The sequence below is a fragment of the Nycticebus coucang genome, chromosome 15 (genome assembly GCF_027406575.1).
Source record: "Nycticebus coucang isolate mNycCou1 chromosome 15, mNycCou1.pri, whole genome shotgun sequence".
Lineage (NCBI taxonomy): Eukaryota > Metazoa > Chordata > Mammalia > Primates > Lorisidae > Nycticebus > Nycticebus coucang.
Window position 1 is genome coordinate 64095079 of NC_069794.1, and position 26517 is coordinate 64121595.

At 41.1% G+C, this 26517-nt stretch overlaps 1 protein-coding gene across 4 annotated transcripts in view; it reads left to right on the forward strand.

Annotated features, from left to right (window-relative positions):
* The window catches only part of SLC25A30 (solute carrier family 25 member 30), a 61143-nt gene that overhangs the window by 23770 nt on the left and 10856 nt on the right, over nt 1-26517 (forward strand). For 2 of the 4 annotated variants that reach the window (XM_053563640.1, XM_053563642.1), the window contains exons 5-10: nt 7871-7956; nt 10376-10471; nt 11223-11347; nt 13242-13380; nt 14743-14823; nt 16015-19262. In XM_053563640.1, the coding sequence (XP_053419615.1) occupies nt 7871-7956; nt 10376-10471; nt 11223-11347; nt 13242-13380; nt 14743-14823; nt 16015-16056 (569 nt within the window). In that variant the 3' untranslated portion in view covers nt 16057-19262. Of the gene's footprint in view, nt 1-7870; nt 7957-10375; nt 10472-11222; nt 11348-13241; nt 13381-14742; nt 14824-16014; nt 19263-26517 lie in introns of those variants that run through there. The other 2 variants (XM_053563644.1, XM_053563643.1) reach the window with 2 other exon arrangements.

The window sequence follows — 26517 nt, forward strand, 5'->3', positions numbered from 1 at the left end:
GACTACAGGCGCCCGCCACAACGCCTGGCTACAGTTTGACACATTTTCATCACACTGGTTAACCTAGCCTTCCTGGCATTTTCTTAGTTATTGTGTTAAGACATTTATATTCTACATTTACTAAGTTTCACATGTACCCTTGTAAGATGCACCGCAGGTGTAATCCCACCAATCACCCTCCCTCTGCTCATCCTCCCCCCTCCTTCCCCTCCCCCTCTCCCTTCCCCCTATTCTTAGGTTATAACTGGGTTATAGCTTTCATATGAAAGTCAAAAATTAGTTTCATAGTAGGGCTGAGTACATTGGATACTTTTTCTTCCATTCTTGAGATACTTTACTAAGAAGAATGTGTTCCAGTTTCATCCATGTAAACATGAAAGAGGTAAAGTCTCCATCTTTCTTTAAGGCTGCATAATATTCCATGGTGTACATATACCACAATTTGTTAATCCATTCGTGGATGGATGGGCACTTGGGCTTTTTCCATGAATTAGCAATTATGAATTGGGCTGCAATAAACATTCTGGTACAAATATCTTTGTTATAATGTGATTTTTGGTCTTCTGGATATATACCTAGTAGAGAAATTATAGGATTGAATGGCAGATCTATTTTTAGATCTCTAAGTGTTTTCCAAACATCTTTCCAAAGGAATGTATTAATTTGCATTCCCACCAGCAGTGTAGAAGTGTTCCCTTTTCTCCACATCCATGTCAACGTCTCTGGTCTTTGGGCTAATCTTACTTAGATGGTATCTCAAGGTAGTTTTGATTTGCATTTCTCTGATGATTAAGGATGATGAGCATTTATTCATATGTCTGTAGGCCATGTGCCTGTGTTCTTCAGAGAAGTTTCTCTTCAAGTCCCTTGCCCAGCCTGCGATGGGATCACTTGTTCTTTTCTTGCTCATACGTTTGAGTTCTCTGTGGATTCTGGTTATTAAACCTTTGTTGGAGACATAACCTGCAAATATCTTCTCCCATTCTGAGGGCTGTCTGCTTCCTTTACTTACTGTGTTCTTGGCTGTGCAGAAGCTTTTTAGTTTGATCAGGTCACAGTAGTGTATTCTTGAAGCTGCTTCAATTGCCCGGGGGGTCCTCCTCATAAAATACTTGCCCAGACCGATTTCTTCAAGGGTTTTCCCTACACTCTCTTCCTGTATATTTATAGTTTGATGTCTTAAGTTTAAATCTTTAATCTAGTGAGAGTCTATCTTAGTTAATGGTGAAAGGTGTGGGTCCAGTTTCAGTCTTCCACAGGTTGCCAGCCAGTTCACCCAGCACCATTTGTTAAATAGGGAATCTTTTCCCCACTGAACGTTTTTAATTGGCTCGTCAAAGATCAAATAATGGTAAGTAGCTGGATTCATCTCTTGGTTTTCTATTCTGTTCCAGACATCTACTTCTCTGTTTTTGTGCCAGTACCATGCTGTTTTGATCACTATCAATTAATAGTAGAGTCTGAGGTCAGGTAGCGTGATTCCTCTTGCTTTGTTTTTGTTTCTGAGTAATGTCTTGGTTACTTGAGGTTTTTTTCTGATTCCATATAAAATGAAGTATTATTTTTTCAGGATCTTTAAAACATGACAGTTGAGCTTTAATAGGTACTGCATTAAAATTGTATATTGCTTTGGGTAGTATGGACATTTTAACAATGTTGATTCTTCCCAGCCATGAGCATGGTATGTTTTTCTATTTGTTAACCTTTTCAGCTATTTCTTTTCTTAGAGTTTAATAGTTTTCTTTATAGAGATCTTTCACATCTTTTGTTAGATAAACTCCCAAATATTGCATCTTCTTTGGCACTACTCTGCACAGAAGAATAGAGTTCTTAACTGTTTTTTCAGCTTGACTATTGTTGGTATATATAAAGGCTACTGATTTATGAATGTTGATTTTGTAACCTGAGACGCTGCTGTATTCCTTGATCACTTCCAAGAGTTTTGTAGTATAATTCCTGGTGTTTTCCAGATATACAATCATATCATCCGTGAAGAGCGAAAGTTTGATTTCTTCTGACCCTATATGGATACCCTTGATCGCCTTTTCTTTCCTAATTGCGGTGGCTAAGACTTCCATTACAGTGTTAAAGAGCAGTGGAGACAATGGGCAGCCTTGTCTGGTTCCTGAGCTGAGTGGAAATGATTTCAGTTTAACTCCATTCAATACAATTTGGCTGTGGGTTTGCTGTAGATGGCCTCTATCAGTTTAAGAAATGTCCCTTCTATACCAATTTTCTTAAGTGTTCTGATCATGAAGGGATGCTGGATATTATCAAAAGCTTTTTCTGCATCAATTGAGAGAATCATAGGGTCTTGGTTTTTTAATTTGTTTATGTGCTGAATTATACTTATAGTTTTACGGATATTAAACTAGCCTTGAGACCCTGGGATAAAACTGACTTGGTCATGGTGTATAATTTGTTTGATATATTGCTGGATTCTGTTTGTTAGGATCTTGTTGAATATTTTTGCATCTATATATTCATTAGTGATATTGGTCTATAATTTTCTTTTCTTGTTGTGTCTTTTCCTGGTTTGGGGATTGATGTTTGCTTCATAGAACGTGTTGGCTAGTCTTCCTTCTTTTTCTACTATTTGGAAGAGGTTGAGTAATAATAGGTACTAGTTCCTCTTTAAAGGTTTGATAGAATTCTGATGTGAAGCCATCTAGTCCCGGGCTTTTCTTTTTGGGGAGATTTCATATGGTTGATGCTATTTCAGAACTTGATATTGGCCTGTTCAACATTTCCACTTGATTCTGGTTAAGTCTTGGAAGGTGATGTGCTTTCAATTTCCTTCAGATTTTCATATTTCTGAGAATAAAGTTTCTTGTAATATTCATTAAGGATTTTTTTAATTTCTGAGGAGTCTGTTGTTATTTCGTCTTTGTCATTTCTGATTGATGAAATTAGAGATTTTACTCTTTTTTTCCTGGTTAGGTTGCTAAAGATTTATCTATTTTATTGATCTTTTCAAAAAACCAACTTTTTGGCTTATTGATATGTTGTGTAATTCTTTTGTTTTCAATTTCATTTAATTCTGCTCTAATTTTGGTTCTTTTCTTCTACTGTGTTTGGGGTTGGAATGTTCTTCCTTTTCCAGTTGCGTGAGATGTCCCATTAAGTTGTTAACTTCCTCTCTTTCCGTTCTCTTGAGGAAGGCTTGCAGTGCTATAAATTTCCCTCTTAAGTTCTGATAATTTGTGTCTTCATTGTTGTTTTGTTCCAAAAATTTGGCGATTTCCTTCTTGATCTCATCTCTGACCCAGCTATCATTCACCATAAGATTATTTAACTTTCATGTTTTTGTATGATTATGCAGATTCCTGTTGTTACTGAGTTCAACTTTTATTCCATGGTGGTCCGAGAAGATACAGGGAATAATTTCTATTCCTTTAAATTTACTGAGGTTAGACTTGTGACCTAAGATGTGATCGATTTTGGAGTATGTTCCGTGGGTTGATGAGAAGTATGTGTATTCAGTTTTGTTGAGATGAAATGTTCTGTAGATGTCTGCTAAATCCAAATGTTGGATGGTTGGGTTTAAATCTAAAATTTCTTTGCTCAGCTTCTTGTTGGAGGATCAATCCAACACTGCCAAAGGAGTGTTGAAATCTCTGACTATTATGGAGCTGGAGGAAATCAACTTGCTCATGTCTGTTAGAGTTTCTCTTATAAATTGAGGCGCATTCTGGTTGGGTGCATAAATACTCATCATATTGAGTATTACCCTTAACAATATGATGTGACCATTCTTATCCTTCTTTACTTTTGTTGGTTTAAAGCCTATTGTGTCTGCAAATAGAATTGCAATGCCTGCTTTTTTCTGATTACTATTTGCCTGAAATATGGACGACCATCCTTTCACCCCGAGTCTATATTTATCATTTAAGGTAAGATGTGACTCTTGTATGCAGCAAATATCTGGCCTGAGTTTTTGTATCCAGTCAGCTAACCTGTGCCTCTTTAAAGGACAGTTTAAGCCATTCACATTAATGGAGAATATTGATAAGTCTGGTAAAATTTTGGGTATCGAGTTTTTCTTAAGTCCAGTGGACATTTTTAATCCTTTTGTCATTGTGGAAGTTGGAGTTTGATCAAAAGTTTCTGAGTGAGTTTAGTTTTGTGGTAGAGGATTGTGCTGGTCATTATGGAGGATAGGTCTGAGAATATCCTGAAGAGCTGGTTTGGTTATGGCAAATTTCTTCAACATATGAATGTCATTAAAGTATTTAATTTCTCCATCATAAATGAAACTCAGTTTAGCTGGATACAGGATCCGGGGTTGAAAGTTATTTTGTTTTAGGAGATTAAAAGTCGATGACCACCCTCTTCTGGCTTGAAAGCTTTCAGCAGAGAGATCTGCAGGCATTCTAATATTCTTCCTTTTGTAGGTAATGGATTTCTTGCATCTGGCTGCTTTCAGAATTTTCTCCTTCATATTAACACTAGTGAAGTTAATTATGATATGCCAGGGGATGTCCTTTTCGGATTGAGTCATGCTGGGGTTCTGAAACTGTCTGCTGTTAAATTTCAGAATCTCTTGGCATGTCTGGAAAATTATCTTTCATAATTTCATGGAGAAGGGCCTCTGTGCCTTGTGAGGCCACTTCATCACTTTCGGGGATTCCAATGCGGCAGATATTAGCCTTCTTCAAATTATCCCAGAGCTCTCTGAGAGAATGATCCATTTTTGCTCTCCATTTCTCTTCCTCTTTGAGAGTTTGGGAGCATTCAAAAGCTTTATCTTCAATGTCAGAAATCCTTTCTTCTGCTTGCTCCACTCTGTTACTGAGGGATTCTACTGTATTTTTCAGATCTTTGAGGGCTACAAATTCTTGCTTCAGTGCATTAAAATGTTTCGTGGTTTTGTCTTTAAATTCATTAAATTCTTGAGACAACTTTTGAATTTCTTCTCGAATTTCTAATTCTGACTTTGAATTGCTCTTCGAATTTCTAATTCCAAATTTTCCTCCATTCTGTTAATCTTGTTTTCAATCCAAATTCTGAATTCTATTTCTGACATCTCGGCCAGCTGTTTATGAATGGGATCTTCAGTTACATCTGCCATATCTTTCCTTGGGGGGGTTGATCTATTCTGGTTATTCATGTTACCAGAGTTTTTCTGCTGATTCAACTCCATGATTACTTTACACCATTTGACTTTTCCCCTGGAGCTTCTTCGAGGACCCGCACAGTGCTACGGCCTGAGAAACTGGGGACCTATTTGATGTGGTGGGGCTGAGTGGTTCTGTCTTGTTTTCAGCTGGTCTCTGTTCAACCCTAGTGAAACAGTTACTCTGGGTTGAAGTCTCAGCTGTGGAGAAATACCAGCAATGAAGTCACCCTGCCCCCCCAGGCAATAATTGGAAAAGGAGAATCAAACCTTCCTGTAACCACACACCCAGGACACCACTTGAATAGTCCTCAGGCGATTGGCTCAGTTTAAAAGGTCCAAATTAATTGTCTCTGTTAGCACCAGTCTCAGGTGGGAGAGTTTCAAAGGTCTCTGGCCACTGAATCACAAGGGTCTGGTGACAACTCAAATATGACTTGCTCCGGTGCTCCGTGAGGTCAGGAGGACCCACCCAGCAAATAGATTAGTCTGGGAAGGTTGCTGCCTCCTTCCCCACCTTGTACTTCTGTCACACCCAGTCACTGATAGCCCCACATGGCTGTGACCCAGTTGTCTCCAGCAAACAGATACTCCAGAGGTTTGCACCTGCCTAAATCACAAGGAAATCTCTATCTGTTCAGCCATGCTGCTGCTCTCTGCCTCTATCCAGCAGGGAGCGGTGAGGCCTGACAACCTCACTCGCTTGATGGAGGCTGGGGCATGTTCACTCAGTTCCAGCCCTGCCCCTAATTGATGTTACTGGCAGTACAGAACAACTTTGTGGGAGTTTGTTTCTGTCCTTTCTAAATTCCTCTGTAGAGAGGAGCTGATCTGAGTTCCCAGAGCCTGTGCCTCAGGCCCTACCTTTACTCCTGCAGGTTTGTATTCGCAGCACGATTAGCTGTCAGCTCTAGCCTCCTGCTTTCCTTTGTCTATAGGCTGACGATCCCCTGAGCGCCGGGTGCGTCTTAGGCTCAGTAAAGCAGTCCTCTGCGTCGGCCCCACCCTGGGAATTTCCTGGCTCTGTGCATGCGTTTTCTAGTCCCCGTGCTCTACCCAAGCCAGTCCCCCCTCAGGCAAACCCTTTACTCACAGGGCCTGTGTTTTAGTCCCAGATCTGTTCCATGGTGGTTGCCATCTGAGAAGATGCCCAGCCTCCTCTGGTTCCCTAGGGAGACAGGGGGTGTTGGCTTCAGGATATCTGGGGGTGGGCCTTATTGTTGCCAAAAACGGCTGCTGCTCTGCACCTCAGGGTCCTGCCGCTCCGGCATGATTCCCTCTCAGCCGACCGTTGTCTCCTCACTCCCATGCCGCAGAATCAGCACTGACCAGCTGCAGTCCAGGCCCTGTCCACGCCCCTCAAGAAATCACCCAAGAATCTGGTCTCCTGGGGGACAGGCCTCCAGACCTCAGTATGAGAGTGGAGGGGAGTGCTGGGAGCTCAGAATTGCAAGTGGAAACACTAAACTCATTGAGACCAACTGAGCAAATAAACAGATAAAAAGGCTACCAGACACACAAGCCCATACATGCACAAACAATCAGAAACACACATACAGACAATAACAACAACAACGACAACAAAAAAACACAACTACAATAAAATAACCTTATCCTCAGTTTTTGTGGCTCAAGAGTCTTGGACTTTTGAGTCTTGGACTTTTGAGTCCAGCCACCTGCCTGTTCACCGCACAGCCCGAACTGCCAGCCCACTCCAATATTCCCCACCAAGAATGGTCCCATCTATTTAATCACCCCTGTTGTTCTGGGGGAAGGTGCCCGCTATTTTGGATAATTCAAAATGTCTGTTTCCCGGGCTGGATCCCTTCCCTTCAATTTCCCATTGGGTTGCTTAAACTCCTCGTGGTTCTGAGTGGCTGCCCTTTTGGGTGCCACACTTGGCTCAGGAATAAATTTTCCTCCATTGAGTTTTGCCAGGAATTGTAGGCTGCTGTCCTCCGTGAGGGAGGGGCCCACCGGCCAGCATGGCCAAGCAGGGAAAATCTCTACAACAGAGTCTGTGGTTTTAAATTACACGTCATATACAGCAATCCGCCAATTCGCTGCACGTCTCCAGCTGTCTGTTCACGCCAATAATCCACACGGGGACAAGGTCCAGACCCCTCTTCCTGTCCCCTGATGACTTGGGAGAGGTGGGCTACACATCCGTCCCATCCGCCATCATGCTCTGCCTCCCAAGAACTTGGAATTCTTACAGTAAAAATGTGGTATAATTTAAACAGAAAAAAAGACAAGAAATAAATAAGTTGGACTTCTGATACTGTGGCTGGTTGGTTCCAAAAAACTATTTCTTTTTATAATGGATAGGCACCTGCCAGTGTTTTGTGAGAACAAGAGCTCAGATGCTTTCGAAATACTTCAGTATATTTCAAACTAAATGTGTACTTAGAAACTTTCTGTGCCAAATCAGCCTCCAGGCTATGTGACGGGAATGTATCTTTTGTATTCTCCTCATAGATAGCCCTCTTAATCAAGATGGTCTGCATTTATACACAAAAGTGAACTGGTAGATCACTTTGCCTGATGATTCACATTCCTTTTTAGATAAGAAATTTGCTAAGCAAAATTCCTTAGCCAGTAAAATTCCTAATCCTTTTAGAATTACCTTATGCATGAAGCATAGATTTAGCTTACGGTGAACAAGTGATGTGTCAATGAGTTACACCTATTTTTGAATTACTCACAGGAAAAGCTCTCTATATGAAAAGTCAAATAATATGTCATTGTTTACAGATGAAACCTTACCGATAAATGTCATATGTGGAATTCTCTCTGGAGTCATATCCTCAACCATTGCTAATCCAACTGATGTTTTGAAAGTAAGTTGTGCTATCCGTATCTTATAGGCACATTTCACATTTGCTTGTTGAGAACAACATTCAGATAGTGAAAAATCTGCGAATGAACCATATGAATCTGTTTATAAGTTAAGTGCCATGACAACTCTTTTTTTTTTTTTTTTTTTTTTTGAGACAGAGTCTTATGTTGCCCTTGGTGGAGTGCTGTGGCGTCACAGCTCACAGCAACCTCAAATTCTTGGGCTTAAGTGATTCTCTTGCCTCAGCCTCCTAAGTAGCTGGACTATAGGCACCCACACAACGCCTGTCTATTTTTTTGCTTCAGTTATTTAGTTGGCCTGGGCCAGGTTTAAACCCGCCACCCTTTGTGTGTGTGGCTGGTGCAGTAACCACTGTGCTATGGGCGCCGAACTGCCAACTCTTAATTTAAAATATCCATTAGGTGGATTTCCCACTGAAACAGATGAGGTCAAAAGTAGAGCTTATTTTGGAGACTAGGATTTTAGCAGTAGATCGGGAATAAACATTTAGGCGAGGCTAGGATGCATTTGGATTTCTTTTTTCATTGAAAATTTTTCTTTTTATATGGGTTCATTAAATATAGATGGGCTGTACAAAACCTATTTGTACCTATACAGATCTAGGTTGCTTATTAGTGACTATTTCTGAATGCTTTCTCTTATCCATTAATTTTGCTTCGGGAAATACAAATGAAAATATTTACTTACCACGGTTAGATATAACATGTTAGATGACCTATTGAGAATACTAGGGATTCAGCCCTTCTTAAATCCTTTTGTTGGAATAATACAAGGGAATAACTAGTCAAATAAACTAAAAGTTAGATACAAATTACTTTTTGAGCCTTCTAAGAGCATTCCTCCTCCACCTTCTCTCTCCTTTTCCTCCTCCATTATTAATTAGTATTCTATCTTTCTCAGTGTTTCTCAACCTTTTTATCTCACAGCACACTTGAACCTATAGTTAAACTTCCATGGCACGCTTAAATTATGTTGATCAAAGAAAAAGAAGAGTAAAAATATACTTACTGTGCTTTGAACTTCTTTCAAAAATAATTGAATTAATGATCTTTAAAATTTTTCACAGTAGGGCAGCATCCATAGCTCAGTGGCTAGGGTGCCGGCCACATACACCAAGGGTGGCGGGTTTGAACCTGACCCAGGACAGCTAAAAGAACAACTGCAACCAAAAAATAGCCGGGCGTTGTGGTGGGCGCCTATAGTCCCAGCTACTTGGGGAGCTCAGGCAAGAGAATCTCTTAAGCCCAAGAGTTTGAGGTTGCTGTGAGCTGTGATGCCATGGCACTCTACCCAGGGTGACAAAGTGAGACTCTGTCTCAAAAAAAAAAAAAGAATTTTTTTTTTCACAGCACACCTAAGATCCTCTTATGGCACACCGATTGAAAATCACTGTTCTAATCTTGTACCACTTGGTGTACTATATGCTTGGAATCCAAAAATGAGTAAGACAAAGACCTTGCCTTTAAAGAGCCTTCAGTCTAATTGAAGATTTTGACAAGCATAAAAATGCAATCTGTTGGGTATGCTAAACACAGGCCCTATAGTGAAGGTATAGTAAATGTGAGGAAGTATAAGGTACTTTTGCTATAAGTTTACCCTGTGTTGGGGTAGGGAAGCTAGAGAAAAAAAACACATACCACTATGCATTTCTTAAACATCACAAGGCTTATGGCAAGGCAGTTCCCTTATCTTCGTTTATTTTCTCATCTTAGTATAGCCATGAGAGTTTCCTTTAGAAGTTAGTTGTAAAATATCCTGTAATTGTTTCATAAACAAAATTAAAACTCCAGTGCAAATTCCTTCATTCTTAAAAATGCAAATATTTGTTATAATAGAATCACAGCAATGTGGATTCCACTGGTAAGTTCAAGTGTAACAGAGTGTAATGGGTGTCATGTGGCCATCGTCTGGCCAGCTGTCTGCATATCTTCTGGTTCAGCTCATTAGAAACAGTAGAGGCCTGGAGCAGCTAATACAAGAGCTATGCTTGCCTGGGCTTTGTGCTGCCAAGTACTCTGGATAACTCTTATTCGTAATATTAACTCTTTTGAAATTACCAGTGTTTTCTCTCCTTCCTACAGATTAACCTATAGGGAAATATGCTATTTTCTGTCCTTCTGGAAAAGAGTTTTTAAAAGAAATTAACTTCTTTTTTGATACGAACTGCTGTATGTAGGACTCTTGGGACTCTGCTAGAGCTTTTTGGATATTTCAGAGCTCCTAAGACTAATCCTTATACATTTTTACTCTACTGAGGACATTTCAAAGTAGAATCATAGTAATATTTATAATTTTTTTCCGTTAATGGTTGTTAAGCCACAGACTGAATGATTTTCAGAGTTACACCTGAGGGCGTGTACTAGTTTCCATCTCACACTGGTCTTTAAAATAATCTCTAGATACGGATGCAAGCACAAAACAACACCATTCAAGGGGGAATGATCGGCAACTTCATTAACATTTACCAGCAGGAGGGAACAAGAGGACTGTGGAAGGTAAACTTGAAAAATGGATCTACTGACTTAGTTCTTTCCTTTTTTGAATTTGTTTTTCCTCCTTCCAGCCCTTTATTTTAATCCAAGTGGCCTAACGAAGTAAAGGAAGAAGCATAGCATCATCTGTCCATGAAAATGTCTTCTTCCTTAATTTCCTGTCTGTAAAATGGAGTGTAAGGAATATGTCATGAGTTTAAAGTACTTTTTGGATAATTCATGTATAAGAAGTTCTGTGATGTTTAAGTTTTTGAGCACTTTTTTTTTGTTTGATCATTTGTTCTCCTGCCCCCCAAATTCTTCTGGAGAAGGTTTCTAGGTTACAGTTCCATTGGGTGCTTTGATTTATATGGTTCCATGGCTCTTAAGTGAAGTCTGTGTTATTAGGCAAATGCTGGTGTGGAGTGCTATTTCCGAGTATTCTACTGACTTATCAGTTCATAAAATCGAGCCTGAAGATCATCCAGTATGATCCTTCAGCTTGTATGAGGAAACCTGAGGCTCTGAGACGTGACTTGTCCTGGCCACGGTCTGGTTCAAGGTCGTGCAGTTAGTGCCAGCATCAGAATTAGACCAGAGCTTTTGCGTTCTTGCCATGTGGTCTTTTTCTTTCTGTTATTCTATGTTTATGGCTACAAGTAGGAAAACATAAAAAGTGGTCCTAGTTTCTGGAATAGGACTTTTGCACATATGCAAGGCTTGTTCTACAGAGGCATACCGGAATGATTTTTTTATTGTTAATGTTTTTACCCAGGGTGTGTCCCTTACTGCTCAGAGGGCTGCTATTGTTGTTGGTGTGGAGCTGCCGGTCTATGACTTCACCAAGAAGCATCTGATTCTCTCCGGCCTGATGGGAGACACTGTATACACCCATTTTCTGTATGTTTATGGATTTAAAAAAATTAATATTTTACGTATGCATGAGTTTAAGATAGAAAATTGGTACTAACTTACAGAAATTTCAAGGAAAGTTTATTATCAAAGTATTCTTCTATTTGAAAAATTATAATACGGAAGTGAAGTAGAACTTTGGCAGTTCGATATGTCCCTTCCAGGCATCTTCTATGTATATACAAATAAGTACTTTATTACACAAATAAGCTCATGCTTTGCTTTCTTTCTTTTTTTTTTGAGACAAGAGGCTTAATATGTCACCCTTGGTAGAGGGCTGTAGTGTCATAGCTCACAGCAACCTCAAACTCTTGGGCTTAAGCGATTCTTTTGCCTCAGCCTCCCAACTAGCTGGGACTACAGGTGCCACCGCAACGCCCGGCTATTTTTTGTTGCAGTTGTCATTGTTTAGCTGGCCCAGGCTGGGTTCGAATCCACCACTCTTGGTGTATGTGACTGGCACCATAACCATTGTGCTACGGGTGCCGAGCCTGCTTTGCTTTCTTTTATTTGCTTTTCAAAATTTAACAATATATTCCAAATATCATTCCATGTCAGTACTTACAGACTTTATTTATTGTTTTATTTAAAAACAATTTTTTTTTTTTTTTTTTGGCTTCTCAGACTTAGGCCCAACTTAGGAAAAAAACAATTTTTTTTGAGGCAGAGTCTTTCTCTGTTGTCCCAGGTTAGAGTACTGAGGCCTCAACATAGGTCATAGCAACCTCAAACTCCTAGTTTGAGCCTCAGCCTCCTGAGTAGGTGGGAATGCAGGAACTACCATAACATCTGGCTAATTTTTCTATTTTGTAGAGATGGGTCTCACTCTTGCTCAGACTGGTCTCAAACTCCAGACCTCAAGTGATTCTCCCTCTTCAGCCTCCCAGAGTGCTAGAATTATTGCCGTGAGCCACCACACCCAGCTAACTTTATTATTTATTTATTTATTTTTTTAGAGATAGAGTCTCACTTTGTCGCCCTCAGTAGCATGCTGTAGAGTCACAGCTCACAGCAACCTTCAGCTCATGGGCTTAAGCGATTCTCTTGTCTCAGCCTCCCAAGTAGCTGGGACTACAGGCACAAATTTTTTTTTTTTTTTTTTTTTTTTGCAGTTTTTGGCCAGGGCTAGGTTTGAACCCACCACCTCTGGCATATGGGGCTGGCGCTGTACTCCTTTGAGCCGCAGGCGCCGCCCTAACTTTATTTTTAATAGCTATAGATTATCACATCGTGTGGATGTGTCATCATTTATTTAATCCATTTTTGGGCAATATATGGAGACCGTTTTGATTTTCACAATCAGGGGGAGTCCTACTGGCATATAGTAGGCTGGGTAGAGGCTAGGGACGCAGCTTAACCATCTTAGAGTGCATAGGACCTACCTCCACAACAAGGAGTGCTGATAGAGCTGAGGTTGAGAATCCTTGCTATGAGTTAGCTGATACCAGTTGAGGTCCTTGGTGGTCGTGTGAGACTGAAAGTGTAGTAGAACCTTAGACCCCTAGTGGGCATTATGGAAAGGAGATCTTTTTCTTTGATCTCAAGGAACAATATGATTATGATATGGCTAGAATTACTCTGAAGCCTACTTACAGATAAATAGATCATCTTTGGAGGATGTTCCTCTATGATTCTTGGACGTTCCAGAACCCCAAAGGCATTCGTAGCTGGGGCTGGTATTTGTAAGCAGTATAATCAGTTCTGATGTTTAAGAAGTTTATTTAGTTCTCTGAATATGGACCTTATTCTTGGTATATTTCATGTCGTTATATGCTACTTTAACATAGTTTTGGGAGGAGGCTGTTTCTGCCTTTCATGGTGGTGGTTGTAGCTCAGGGGTGGTTAACTTTTTGTTTCTTTTCCAATGATACCTTCTTCACAGCTCAAGTTTCACTTGTGGTCTGGCAGGGGCCCTGGCCTCAAACCCTGTCGATGTTGTGAGAACACGTCTGATGAATCAGAGAGTCCTTCGAGATGGCAGGTGCTCTGGCTACTCAGGTACCCTGGATTGCCTATTACAGGTGAGAGGAATGTCTGTGCAGGGCTGTGAATTACATATTTTTTGACCTAAATTTTGAGAGCTATTAAAACTAAGACGACTGATCCTTTAAACCTCTGAGATGTACATACTGTATACAATTTTTGCCACACTGGGGTTACATTTTATAAATTCAATATATAGATGAATATTTAAAAACAAAATTTCAGGATGGCGCCTGTGGCTCAAAGGAGTAGGGCGCCAGCCCCATATACCGGAGGTGGCGGGTTCAACCTCAGCCTTGGCCAAAAACTGCCAAAAAAAAAAAAAAAAAAAGTTCATTTTTTTTATATCTCCACTCTGCTGTGAAGGGTGAGAAAATAGTATTATTACCTATGATCAGAGGGGAACTGTTTTCTCTTTTAAAAATATACCTTATTCCTATTGAGTCTAATTTGAATGAATATTTCTCATTCAGACATCTTTTTTCAGAGGAACACATCAACCTTGCTATAATTCTCAGCTTAAATAATTGGACTTGCTGTTTGTGAGTGGATGAAAGTTTTTAACTGTTTCCCCTTCTACATTGCTGGGAGCTTAAGATTAGGGACCACTTTTTGTGGTTTCTATTCTTCAGTATGATGCTAATGCATTTTACACTTCAAGTGTTGCCTTAAGGAAGCAAATTTATACTTACCATATTTATCCACCCAACAACTGAAGGTGTTAATGATGCTCTCAATGACATCCTTGCCACATTGCTTCGTTTCTGACCTATTTAGAAGCCAAACAGGATAGAAGCAAGAGACCCTAATTGGATTTAAATCTAACTTCCTACTCATTCAACTACTATTCATCTGCCTTCTATGGGGTTTATTCACCTGTTTGTGTGGGGTTCTTTGGCATGGAGCTTTAGTCTTCTATCTATGCAGAAGCCTTTATAGAACAAAGAAAGAGGGCAAAGATTTCTTCTTTGTTTGTTTGTTTTGTTTTGTTTTTGTTGAGACAGAGTCTCACTATGTCCCCCTTGGTAGAGTCCCGTGGCATCACAGCTCACAGCAACCTCAAACTCTTGGGCTCAAGCAATTCTTTTGCCTCAGCTTCCTAAGTAGCTGGGACTATGGGCACCTGCCCCAACGCCCAGCTGTTTTTTTGTTGCAGTTGTCATTGTTGTTTAGCTAGCCCAGTCTGGGTTTGAACCCGCCACCCTTGGTGTATGTGGCTGGCGCCGTAACCACTGTGCTATAGGCGCTGAGCCAAGGGCAAAGATTTCTTAAGTCCTTCCAAACAGGACTTTATTTTTTAGCAGTACAGATCAATCTGGCCAGTAATTACTAATATAGATGTATTTGTCAAATTAGAAAGTTGGAAGTTGACTTTTCTTTTTTTCCCCTTCTTTTAACAGACATGGAAGAATGAAGGATTTTTTGCTCTATATAAAGGGTTTTGGCCAAATTGGTTGAGACTTGGTCCTTGGAATATCATTGTATCCTTTTTTGTTGGAATCGATCTGGAAAAAGTTGTGGCTAAAGAATACTGTTTTTTATGTGTATAAACTATCATGTTAGTACTTATGATTTAAAAGTAGGTACTCACTCTTCTGAGTTCCTCAAATTCTAAGAAACAACTTATTCAGTTTCTTTTTTAGGAAATATAAAGTCTCTGTGCTAGACCCTATAACTTTTAGGCTTTTATTTTTTTGAGACAGCATCTCACTTACTTACCCTGGGGAGAGTGCCATGGCATCATCATAGCTCACAGCAACCTCAAACTCTTGGGCTTAAGCAATCCTCATGCCTTAGCCTCCTGAGTACCTGGGACTATAGGCACCCACCACAATGCCCGGCTAATTTTAGTAAAGATAGGTTCTCGTTCTTGCTCAGGCTGGTCTCAAACTCCTGAGCTCAAGCAGTCCACCTACCTCACCCTCCCAGAGTGCTGGGATTATAGCTGTGAGCCACTATGCCTGGCCTTTTTAGATCTTATTTTAATTGTGGTGTTATCAAAAGGTGATGATACCAATAAAACTTTGTCAGACTGTGTTCTAGAAGCTGAGGGTATTTTAGAGGGAAACAAGGGCTGACTTTATAGCCCAGCCACCCTTGGGAAGAATGCTTGTTAGTAGCTCCAGAACAGTTAGGCTGATTGGGGAAGGGAAGTAGTAGCAGTTCATTAGAAGCAAATGGGCAGAATTGTGAAGTCAGAATGTTGGTATCTGCCCTTCCTCTTGTTATCTGTATCTGCTCTTCTCTCCCAAGGAAGGCTGCCCCTTGGTAAGCGTTGAGGAGTGACTCCAGGGCTTGCTAACTCTCTCTCTCTCTCTCTCTCTCTCTCTCTCTCTCTCTGTCTCTGTCTCTCTCTCACACACACACACACAAGTTTACTGTTCTGTAAAGTCTTCCCATTACAGCAAAATCTCACAGGCTAATCAGTGTGGGTGTCATCTCCAAAGAGGCTGGGGATGTCTATGTCTTGACTATGATCTTTCAGTTCTAAGCTGACCTGGGGTGTGCTCACAGGGAGATCTTTTGATGTGGTTAAGGACAGAGCCCCTCCTATTTAATGATGTCCATGGCATGGGTTAGTCGGGACATACTTGTTACTAGGTCTACTATTTATACATCTGTTGTTAACAATGGAGTCGTTAAGATAGCATTTTCTTAACCCATAACTGCAGTTCTTTGTGACATATGAGCAGCTGAAGAAATTGGATTTGTGACAAGACAAGGCTGCATGAGACACCCTTCTGAAAATGCTACCTTCTGAAATAGTAAAGCTTCCTGTGTTTCACTCTGCTTCTCACTGCTTGGCTCATCACAGATTCCAGGGTGTGAGTGACAGACGAAGACTGGGCTCAGATTGCTGTGTGTCGGCATTGATGTTCTTCACTAGAAGTTTAATGGCATAAACTCTAACATCCAAACTCTAGTTTTTACCACCGAAGCACTCTTTGACATCAAAGATATGAAATGCATTTCTCTTGCTATAGAAAACTTGCAAGAACACCTGGAGCTATGTACTAATTTCTTCAGGGAGTTGTCCTGGTGCATCCAGCTTGTAGCTGAGTATCTCAGACCGCTCCACAGAAGCTCATTGGAATGGTGGGATGGAGTCTCCAAGAGGGTATTATGGTTCCTGAACTCTTGGGAATTTTTACTTCTTATCAGCAGAAATATCCTGAGTAGAAACCTGGACTTTTCAACCATAGGTTTTTAACAGCGTAGGAAATAGATCCTTGGAATATTGCACTGCTTATAATTACCTATTTTGGCAGGATCTTTCACTTATAATAAGTGATTTTAAATCTTTGAGGACTTGACCTTTGTGAGGAATTGTTACGCTGTACCAGTATCTGAATTCATGGTGATGTTACCTGTTACCTTTTATTAGGGGGAGGTATTTTCAAGCAGCTTGGATTCTGTCTTAGGTTATGATAACAATTAGCTCTATGCTTTTTGTGTGTGTGTGTGTGTGTGTGTGTGTGTGTTGTTGTTGTTTTGGGGTTTTTTGTTTGTTTGTTTTCAAGACAGGCTCTTGCTCTCTTGCCCAGGTTTGGGTACAGTGGCATCATCATAGCTCACTGCAAACTCAAACTCCTGGGTTCAAGTGATACACCTGCTGCAGCCTTTCTAGTAGCTGGGACTACAGGTGTGTGCCATCAAACCCAGACATTTTTCTGGGTTTTTTTATTTTGTAGAGACAGGATCTTGCTATATTACTCAGGCTGATCTTCGACTTCTGGGCTCAAGTGATCCTCCTGCCTTAGCCTCCCAAAGTGCTAGGATTACAGGCATGAGCCACTGTGCAAAGTTTGTTTTTAGCAAAGTTTGTTTCTCCGTCTATAAAATGCAGATGTGTATCTGTTGATGTAGAGGGTCAAATGAAGAAATAGTAGTTGCTGCTCCTTGACTTGAAAGGTAAATGTGTTTACATCATGCTGTATACAGCTGCAATTTCTCAGTAAACAGTCTGAATGTAGAAGAATGTTGTATTATGAGCTTCTCATGGTAATTATGAGTAAAGCCCTTTGTTAAAGGACTTGTTAAAGAGCACTGTTTAAGGATTTGATACATTTTCCTTGGCAGAATGTTTTTAATTGAATTGAAGAGGAGGAGTTGATGTTTTTAGATTTCCAGTTTTTACTTTAGTTCATGTCGTATTTGTTAAAATTTTTCCTGTTTTGGACTTCCTAGTTCGTTTGGATGGAAGTTGCCTGCTTAAAAATTTCAAAAATGATTTCTTTAGTGTATCTATTTATCTATTTGGACAAGAGGTACATGATATTTTTCTTTTTTCTAAAGACATGATAAATCATTCTCCTTCTTTATTGTCATTGGCTTGTTCTTTTTAAAACAAAAGGTGACTGTGAGAGCCCTGAGAACTTTACGCTTCTGGAAGCCAGCCCTAAGAAACGGGATATATTTACTCAGGTGCTTTTAGTTCTACCCTTTGAAAAGGACATTAAAATACATACTAACTGGGGCTGCAGAGGCCAGACCACTTCCACACTATTGCCCGTTTGCCCAGCCCCTGTGGCTCCTTCCTTTAATGAAACAAGGAAAGGCGTGTATGTTTTTTTTTAGGGAAAGGGCAGTTTTTCCTCCCAGCCATTTTCACCTTGCCTTCTTCCTTAGTATTTCCTTTTTATTTCCAAAAGCGCTAAGACAAAATCATTAAAAGGAGAGGAAGAAAGAACGGTTGGGGGGTGACCTGTAGGTATTAATGGTTTAAAGACTCAGATGAAAGTCCTCCTCTCCTTGGGTGCCTCTAGGTGGCAGTAGAGCTTATTCGTGGGCCTGAGCTCATTCATGGGACTGAACCACCCCTTAGACTTAGGTTTTTTTTCTTCTTTTTTTTTTTTTTGTAGAGAGAGTCTCACTTTATGGCCCTCGGTAGAGTGCCGTCGCCTCACACAGCTCACAGCAACCTCCAACTCCTGGGCTTAAAGCGATTCTCTTGCCTCAGCCTCCCGAGTAGCTGGGACTACAGGCGCCCGCCACAACGCCCGGCTATTTTTTGGTTGCAGTTCAGCCGGGCCGGGTTTGAACCCGCCACCCTCGGTATATGGGGCCGGCGCCTTACCGACTGAGCCACAGGCGCCCCCCGGTTTTTTTTTTTTTCTTCTTACACAAACATTCCACTAATGTGATAAGGACTTTCTATAGAGAGGCTTTCACTTTTGAGTTCTTTGAGTTTAAAGGATTTTTAGGAACCACTCTTTTCTTTGAAGGAAACATTTTGTTTTTTCAAGAGTACATAACAGTAGAAGCAAGTTTATTTTAAAGACTATATAAAGAGTGAATGTCAGACAGTGTTCATTATTACCGATTTGTTCAAATTATGTACATGTTCGTACCACGATGAAAAGAAATTCAGACCTCACACGTAAAACTTAAGCTTGTTTTAAGACAAAAATATATTTCTTTAATGTAGATTAATGAAGTGCCTTAAAGACCAGGGTCTTTCTTAACTTGCTCTTTTTCTTAACCTGCTTTTTCTGTTTCTTAAAAGAGTTAATGCCATTGTTGAAGCTTCTAACCACGAAACAACTTAAAAGAATTGGGAGACTTGGACTCCTTGCTGTCAGGGATGGGGCTACCAAGTCCATCCCTACCTTTGGATATTGCTTAAAGGTGGCAAAAGGATGTCTAGCGTCTATAACCAAGTTGAAGAAAGTGGTTTCTTTGCTTATGATTTGTGTAATCATTGATGTTAAATGTTGTCAATCCATAATATTAACAAAAACTCCTGTTCACCATATTTATTCCTATGCTAGAAACAGTATACATTATATGAAGAGTAGAAATTTGTCATAAAGGCTTTATACTTTAAGCTCTTTATTTAAACTCATTGCAATATGTGCATAAACCTTGTTTTCCTTTATTTAATAAACTAGATCTATATAAAAATGATTTGTGGTTGTTTCAGATAACTAGAAACATTTAAATAAAGGCAAACTCCAGAGGATCCAGAAGGCTGGAGTAGAAATAGTGTTTGTGTAAGTGACTATAGACACATCTTCCTGCTTGGAGAAGTTGTTGGAGTCATTTTGTTTATTGCCTGGGACCTGTGTGGACCCCCACCCCAGTTCCCATTATATGAAATACCCTGCATGTCGCGGACCGCCAGTCGATGGGTCTCAGTCCGAGGGTGTTCAGGGTGAACGTTACAGGTTGATTGAAAGGTCGACGCAGGATGAAGATGACAGACTGCCACACACTGAGTGATGAAGAAAGCAGCTGTACTTTAATGATTTTTAACTCTGGTATTTATACATTTTCTTCCCAGGGTTTAAACAATGTAATCATTATTTAGCTTATGCTTACAAATTATCTTTGTGTCTGCATATGTGGTTTATCATGCATTACATGTTTTCAAGGTTTTTCTTTTTGGAGGGAGGTGGTTTATCTTTTCAAGGTTTTTGCTCTAGGGAGGTGGTTTTATTAGTAACACTTGGTTGCTTCCCCTTATCTAGGAATGTCAAGGCTAGTAATTTCTCTTAGTTCTGTAATTGTTCTCAGTTTCTTATGATCTCTTTTAAAAACAGCTGAACATATTCTTTTATGTATAATGCTTGACTACTTCTATATATTTTTATTTTAATTAGTAACTATATTTTGATTCATAGTTAATTGCTTGTTAAACATTAAACTACTCTATTGATTTGTGTTACATATGAAAATTAGTGAAGTAAGATGTTTTTCTAAGTAAAGTTTTATTGCAGATGGTGATAGTGCATGTTGTGTTAGAGAAAAGTTTTTCTGTGAGAGGCACCGTGGATGGTGGGTGTGCATATCGTGATGGAACATTTTGTTTGCCGTGTCTGCATTGTCTCAAGTCACTGACATTTATGGTAGGGACGTGCTGTTGTGCAGGCTCTCTTGGAGCCACTGAGTCCGGCACAGCCATACTTGCTGTGTTTAATTGTGGATCAGTAAGTCACTGTGTTTATTCTTAGTTTCTCAAAACAATCAGGCAATAATCAGTCATTCAACTGAACAGACAGGTTTCAGGGTAAAGGTTTCTTAGGCTTTTATGCCGCACCTCATGACTTCCTACGTTCACTAAAAGGCATGCTAGGCAACTTATGCGCTGCTGTCGCAAGCCAGGGGGACTGGGGGTAACGCTCCGGGGAGCACAGACCGCCTAACCACGTACTTTACAACGCGGACAGAGCCATCCCACCACGGCCAGATGCCGGGGGTGCGGCACCTGCATGGTGAACTTGGTTCGTGGGCTGGCGTGGCAAGGCAGCCTGGACGTTCAGAACACCAGCGGGATGATGTCAGTGTCGTGAACTTCAGTCTTCTTCTAGTGTTCCAAGTTCCTAGAGGCGGGAGCAGGGAGTCTTGGTCAGCTGTGGACCAGGCAGGGACAGCTGGTTGACAGAAAACAACCAGTGAACTAAATGTGAACTTGGCTCATTAATTTTTTTACTTGAAAGTATTTTCTAGGTGTCTGTCTTCTAACATTTGAATTAAACATAGTCCTTTGTTAAAGAACTCAAATTGGGGAGAGGGGGGAGCCATTTTAAAAATAGACTTTACTTGTTAGAGCAGTTTTGATTCATAGCAAAATTGAGCAGAAGGTACAAAAATTCCCATGTACCCCCTGCTTCCCTCATTATCAACATCCTCCACCATAATGGTGCATTTGTTAGAACTTATGAACCTACTTTGACACATCATTGTCACCCAAAGCCCATAGTTTACATTAAGGCTCACTCTTGGCATTGTGCATTCTTTGGGTTTGGACATACGTACAATGAAACACATCCATCATTGTAGTATCATACAGAATAATTTCACTGCCCTAAAAGGGGAGAGACTTTTGGCCTCAGTTCTCAGAGATTGAATGACCCCCTTAGAGGGTTGACTGCAGATGAAGGACTGTGAGAACAGCTGGCTCTGGTGTGTCTCAAATGCCTGCGAGTGGTGGAACCCTCAGTTGGATGGTGGCACCTGTTAGACACATTTGCCTTTAAATCCAGGAGATTTATTTTTAAACCAGCAGCTGGGAAAATGTGATGGTTAAATTTTGGTAGATTATAAGTAGATTCGTCTGTAGCAAAGCAAGGAAATTCAAGACAAAACCAGTGTGTAAATCTGTTTCTCAAAAGCTTGATGTAAATAATGAAACCAAAAGAACCAAAAGCAAAAAAATGGAAATGATCTCTATGTTTAAGTATCCCCTGCTTCATGAAAACTATGGTCCAACCATACAGTGGCTTACTATGTGCTTCTTGAGAAAAATGAGTTTGTTCTTAGCCTGCTGATACTTCTTTATGGTCAAAGAAATCAAAACCTCTCTCAGCTAGCATTCAGTTCAGGCCAAGATGTGTTCTTTTTTAATTGTGAAAATATATAAAATTATCCATCTGAACCATTTTAAGTGTATAGTTCTATAGCATTAAGGACGTTCACACTATTGTGCAACCATCACTACTGTCTGTCTAAAGAACTTTTGTGAGATAGTGTTGAGCAGATCTTGTTCCTTAATTCATTTGCCTTTGTGTATCCTTGTGGCCCCAGTACAGGCCCAAACTGGAAGGTAGGAGCCCTAGCTCCCATCTGAGTACTCAAGGTTGTTGATACTGTGAGGAGTTCCCAGACTTCCTGGAGCTAATCTAGATAGAGGAACTCCTGTGTGTGAGCAGACATTTCTCATTTAACCAGCCTATCCCCTGGACTTCTTATCCTTTCAGATAAGGAATAAAGCCAATACCAATGATTGTTGTTACTTATTTTTTGAGACAGACTCTATCATCCTGGGTAAAGTGTCATGGCATCATAGCTCACAGCAACCTCAATTTCCTGGGCTCAAGAGATCCTCTTCCCTCAGCTTCCCAAGTAGCTGGGACTACAGGCACCCACCATGATGCCCAGCTAGTTTTTCTATTTTTAGTAGAGACAGGGTCTTGTTCTTGCTTAGGCTGTTCTCAAACTCTGAAGCTCAAGCAATCTACCCGCCTTGCCCTCACAGAGTGCTAGGATTACAGGGTGAGCCACTGTGCCCAGCCGAATGATTGCTGTTTAGATCTCTCACAAGGGCTCTTCCTAAGCATTCCTGCATTTATACACAAGGCTCCACTGAGCACAATACAGAGTGGGCTGTACCCAGTTGCTTTTAAATCCTACAATGCTGGTGACTGTGGCCAAGCAACTTAGGAAAAGTTTGCCCACTATGCCTCAACTGTGACAATACAGGCAGTCCCTGAGTTACAAAGACTTGACTTACACCCAACTAGCACTCACAAAAGGAAGCTATTACAGTAAGTCCTTTAGTTCAACATGTGACTGACGTGCAACTCGCATTTATGAACCAAGGCTATTATAGGTAATTGGTAAATATACCTGTTTCAACTTACATACAAATTCAATTAAGAACAAATTTACAGAACCTGTCTCATTGGTAACCCAGGGACTGCCTATATGCTGAGATGTGAGGCAGCTGAGGGGAGGACAGGTCTTACAAATAGGGAAGAACACGGTGCGTGGGAGCTGGTTCACAGTGCACAAGGACAGATTGCCACGTTGTCAGGAATTTTGTGAGCTGGTTGTTACAAATATTACTAAAAATTAAATTATAAAAATTTATAACTAAATACATTATATGCCAGACAAAGTTCATATTAAGCTTTACCACTTCCTAATTATTTACCCGTACCTACGCTGTTGAGGTTATTCCCATCTCTTTTATGTGTATGGTGGAGATGCTATATCAGTGGTTCTCGAACTTCCTAATGCTGTGATGTATTTTCTTTGTTACAAAGGGGTTGCGACCCACTGGTTGAGAACCGCTGTGCTATATAATCACGTGCTACTGAGTGTCTTCCCAACCTTGTAGGAAGTGTTGTCTTGTTGGCAGCTTAACACTGGCCTTGGTGGGAATACTGACAGGTGCTACAAGTCAGGGCTTTCGTTTTGTTTCTGTCCTTGAGTGCTGGTTGTTAAACATTTACCAGAATACTGTGCACCCCTGGGTAGGGGGGAAGACAGAGCCACCTAGAATATTCTCTGAAGTTAGTCACCCACTCCTAGTGGCCACGTGGCGTGCACAGCCATTATTTTATGTCATATGTGGGCCTCCACACCAAGAGGGTGAAAAATTCATCCCTTGACTGTGTTCTCCAAGGGGGCCCAGAGGATACTACTTTCAATGAGGTATGAAGAAATGATCTGAGGATGATACCATCTTCCTTCAGAAACTTTGCAGTGGGTGTCCTGTCCGTGCTTGGCTGATGATAAGAAGTGCCATTTAAATGGGCTCCCTTGGGGGTAGTTACTGTGACAGGCAGCAGGGCCACAGTGGCAAAAGGCAGCAGGGCCACAGTGGCAAAAGAGATGCTTTGACTTGTGAGGATCTTTGGTGGTGTCTCTAGGAAAGAAATATATGGCCAATTTAGTAAAATATATTTTGACCTGCATAATTGGAAATTATCAGGTAGGCAGAGATCTTATTTGCATCAGCATAACAGAGTCGTGGTCTCTTACCAGTTCTAAGACCTGAATAAGTTCACAAACTTAGAGCCCCTTGACATCGTTGTAATATGTACTAAAAGTCTTTCCTCAAACAGTAAGAGACCCATGGCCATTGCCAAGGAAGGGGAAATACTTGGGATTATTTTGGAATGGCTGAACACTGACTCTGAAATGATGCTAGTCTCTGGGGACTGTATGCTTTGGGTTAGGCCATTTTATTATACTTTGGTAACAATACCAAAAATTTCAGGGCATTAATTTCTTGCTTGCACTACATGTCCATTGCAGTTTGACTGAAGCTGTTTCCCATTTGGCTTCACTCCAAGATGCAGCTGTAGAGCAGCCTCTGTGGAGCATTGCTAGTCTTAGGGCAGAGAGGAAAAAAATGCACCATAGCAAAGCTTTTCTCCAAAAGGGACTCCTTTCCTTTTCCTTTTCCTTTCCTTTCCTTTCCCTTTCCTTTCCTTTTCCTTTCTTTTCCTTTCCTTCTTCAGAGACAGAGTCTCACTTTATGGCCCTCGGTAGAGTGCCATGGCATCACACAGCTCACAGCAACCTCCAACTCCTGGGCTTAGGCGATTCTCTTGCCTCAGCCTCCCGCATAGCTGGGACAGGTGCTCGCCACAACCCCTGGCTATTTTTTTGTTGCAGTTTCGCCGGGGCCGGGTTTGAACCCGCCACCCTCAGTATATGGGGCCAGTGCCACTTTCAGTATATGAGCCACAGGCACCACCCTGTTCCTATTTTTTTTTACTAAAGCAAATCACATGGGCAAGACTGGCTGGAATTAGGGAAGTATGATTTTTCCACAGGGAAGGAACCAGAATACTTGGCAAATAGTGATACATTCTACCACACAGGTGATTTCCGAGTATCTCTGCATTTAACTTGCTTACTCAGCCTGTGCAAAATGCAAACAAGTCTTAAAGAATGAGACTCATTTAGAGAATATAGTAAATTTAGTCAATTGCTGCTGATACTCTTCCAAATGTAATGCCTTTACCAGAGTAAATCAAGTGGCCCAGGTTATTTGGGATGGAGCTATTGTAATCTAGAAAAATACTTTTTCCCTCTGTATTGGTTAGCAGGCATTTCTGGAAGGTGTTTGCTTTCACACAGCAGGACAATAGTACATCTTCACTATTTTAGCTTAGGTCTGTGGCAACTCTCCTATTCTGTCATAAGCAAGGCTTCATGGATCTTATAATCACGGCATCCCACAAAACATAAAACTAGTCCATTGTGTGGGTCCCATGCTAAGCATGTGACATTTCTGGAGTCTGACAGTCTGAGGCATGTTGGTTATCCCCATCACAGTGCAAACAGATTGCAGCACTGTGCACTCCTACACTGGGAAAGCGTTCACATAGTTGACAGGTCCCTGTGGAGGTGGTAGGTAGCATATTCAGGCACGCTGCCCTGGCCTATTTTTGAAGGAATTTGTAAGGAATGAGTGGGGATCAGAGTGAGAGAAGGCTGCAGCAAGTTCAGCCTGTTCTGTGGCGCAAGGAGCAGGGTGCTGGCCCCATATGCCAGAGTTGGCAGGTTCAAAACCCACCCCAGCCAAAAAAAAGATGTTCTGTCACTCAGGACACAGGAGATGCTAGGAGAGTCATAGGGCAGAACCCTGGGGTTTGCAGCAAAGATCTTATGCAAATAACTATTTCCCTTTTAGGAGATAGCTCTTGACTTGTTACTGGGCCCTGGCAGAAACCGAGCATTTGCTCTTGTGATCTGAGCTGCCCATCACAAACTAGGTGCTATCAAATCCCACAAGGCATGCAGTCAGGTGTGCGCAACACGCTGTTAGCAAATGGAAGGGCACAGTCTGGACAGTTTCAGGCTTGAGTAGTTTCTGAAAGCATGAGTCGGTGGCTCAGGCCTGCATGGCACTCCATCTACTGCATTCCTTTGGACCACACCTGTGGCATCTTGGGGATTTCCATAAAACCAGTTGACAGAGGAAGAAAAAACCTGAGACCTCACGTGTAGATAGTGGTGAACAATATACTACGTGTAGGGACCAGATAGAAATGAACTGCTGCACTGTGACAGCCCCAGTCATGAGTGTCCCTGAATGATATCTGGAAAAGAACATCTTGCAGGTGCTCAGAACCTCAAACAGTACATATGTACTTCCAGGACTGGAAATCTTGAATCCACGAGCAAGGACAAGGTCATTAATATCCACTTGCGTTTGCCCATCTGTGCCCTGCTCTGTGCCTTCGGTGTTGGTTGTATTACTCAGGTTCCCTTAGCCGATGGAAGCACCAGCAGGAAATGAGGGCGAGAGGGAAGATGATATTTTTTCACGCTCTCCCTGCTTCACTGCCGTGTCCCTGTTAATAGCTGTGTCCCTCTACGATCACAGGTCCTGCCAAACGGCCCCTCCTCCACAGCCACGGTTTTCCCTGGGCTCTGGTAACACTATTTCCTAACCTTGCCTCTTCAACCCTACAGATGATAGTGATTCTTCACTGTTGCTATTCTGTAGGTGCATCAATATCTATTCATATTATTTGTCTTCTTTTTTTCTTTTTTGAGGCAGAGTCTCACTCTATCACTCTCAGTAGAGTGCTGTGGTGCCGTAGCTCACAGCAACCTCAATTTCTTGAGCTCAGGCAATCTTCTTGCCTCAGTCTCTCCAATAGCTGGGACTACAGGTGCCCACCATGAAACCCAGTTTTTCTATTTTTGTT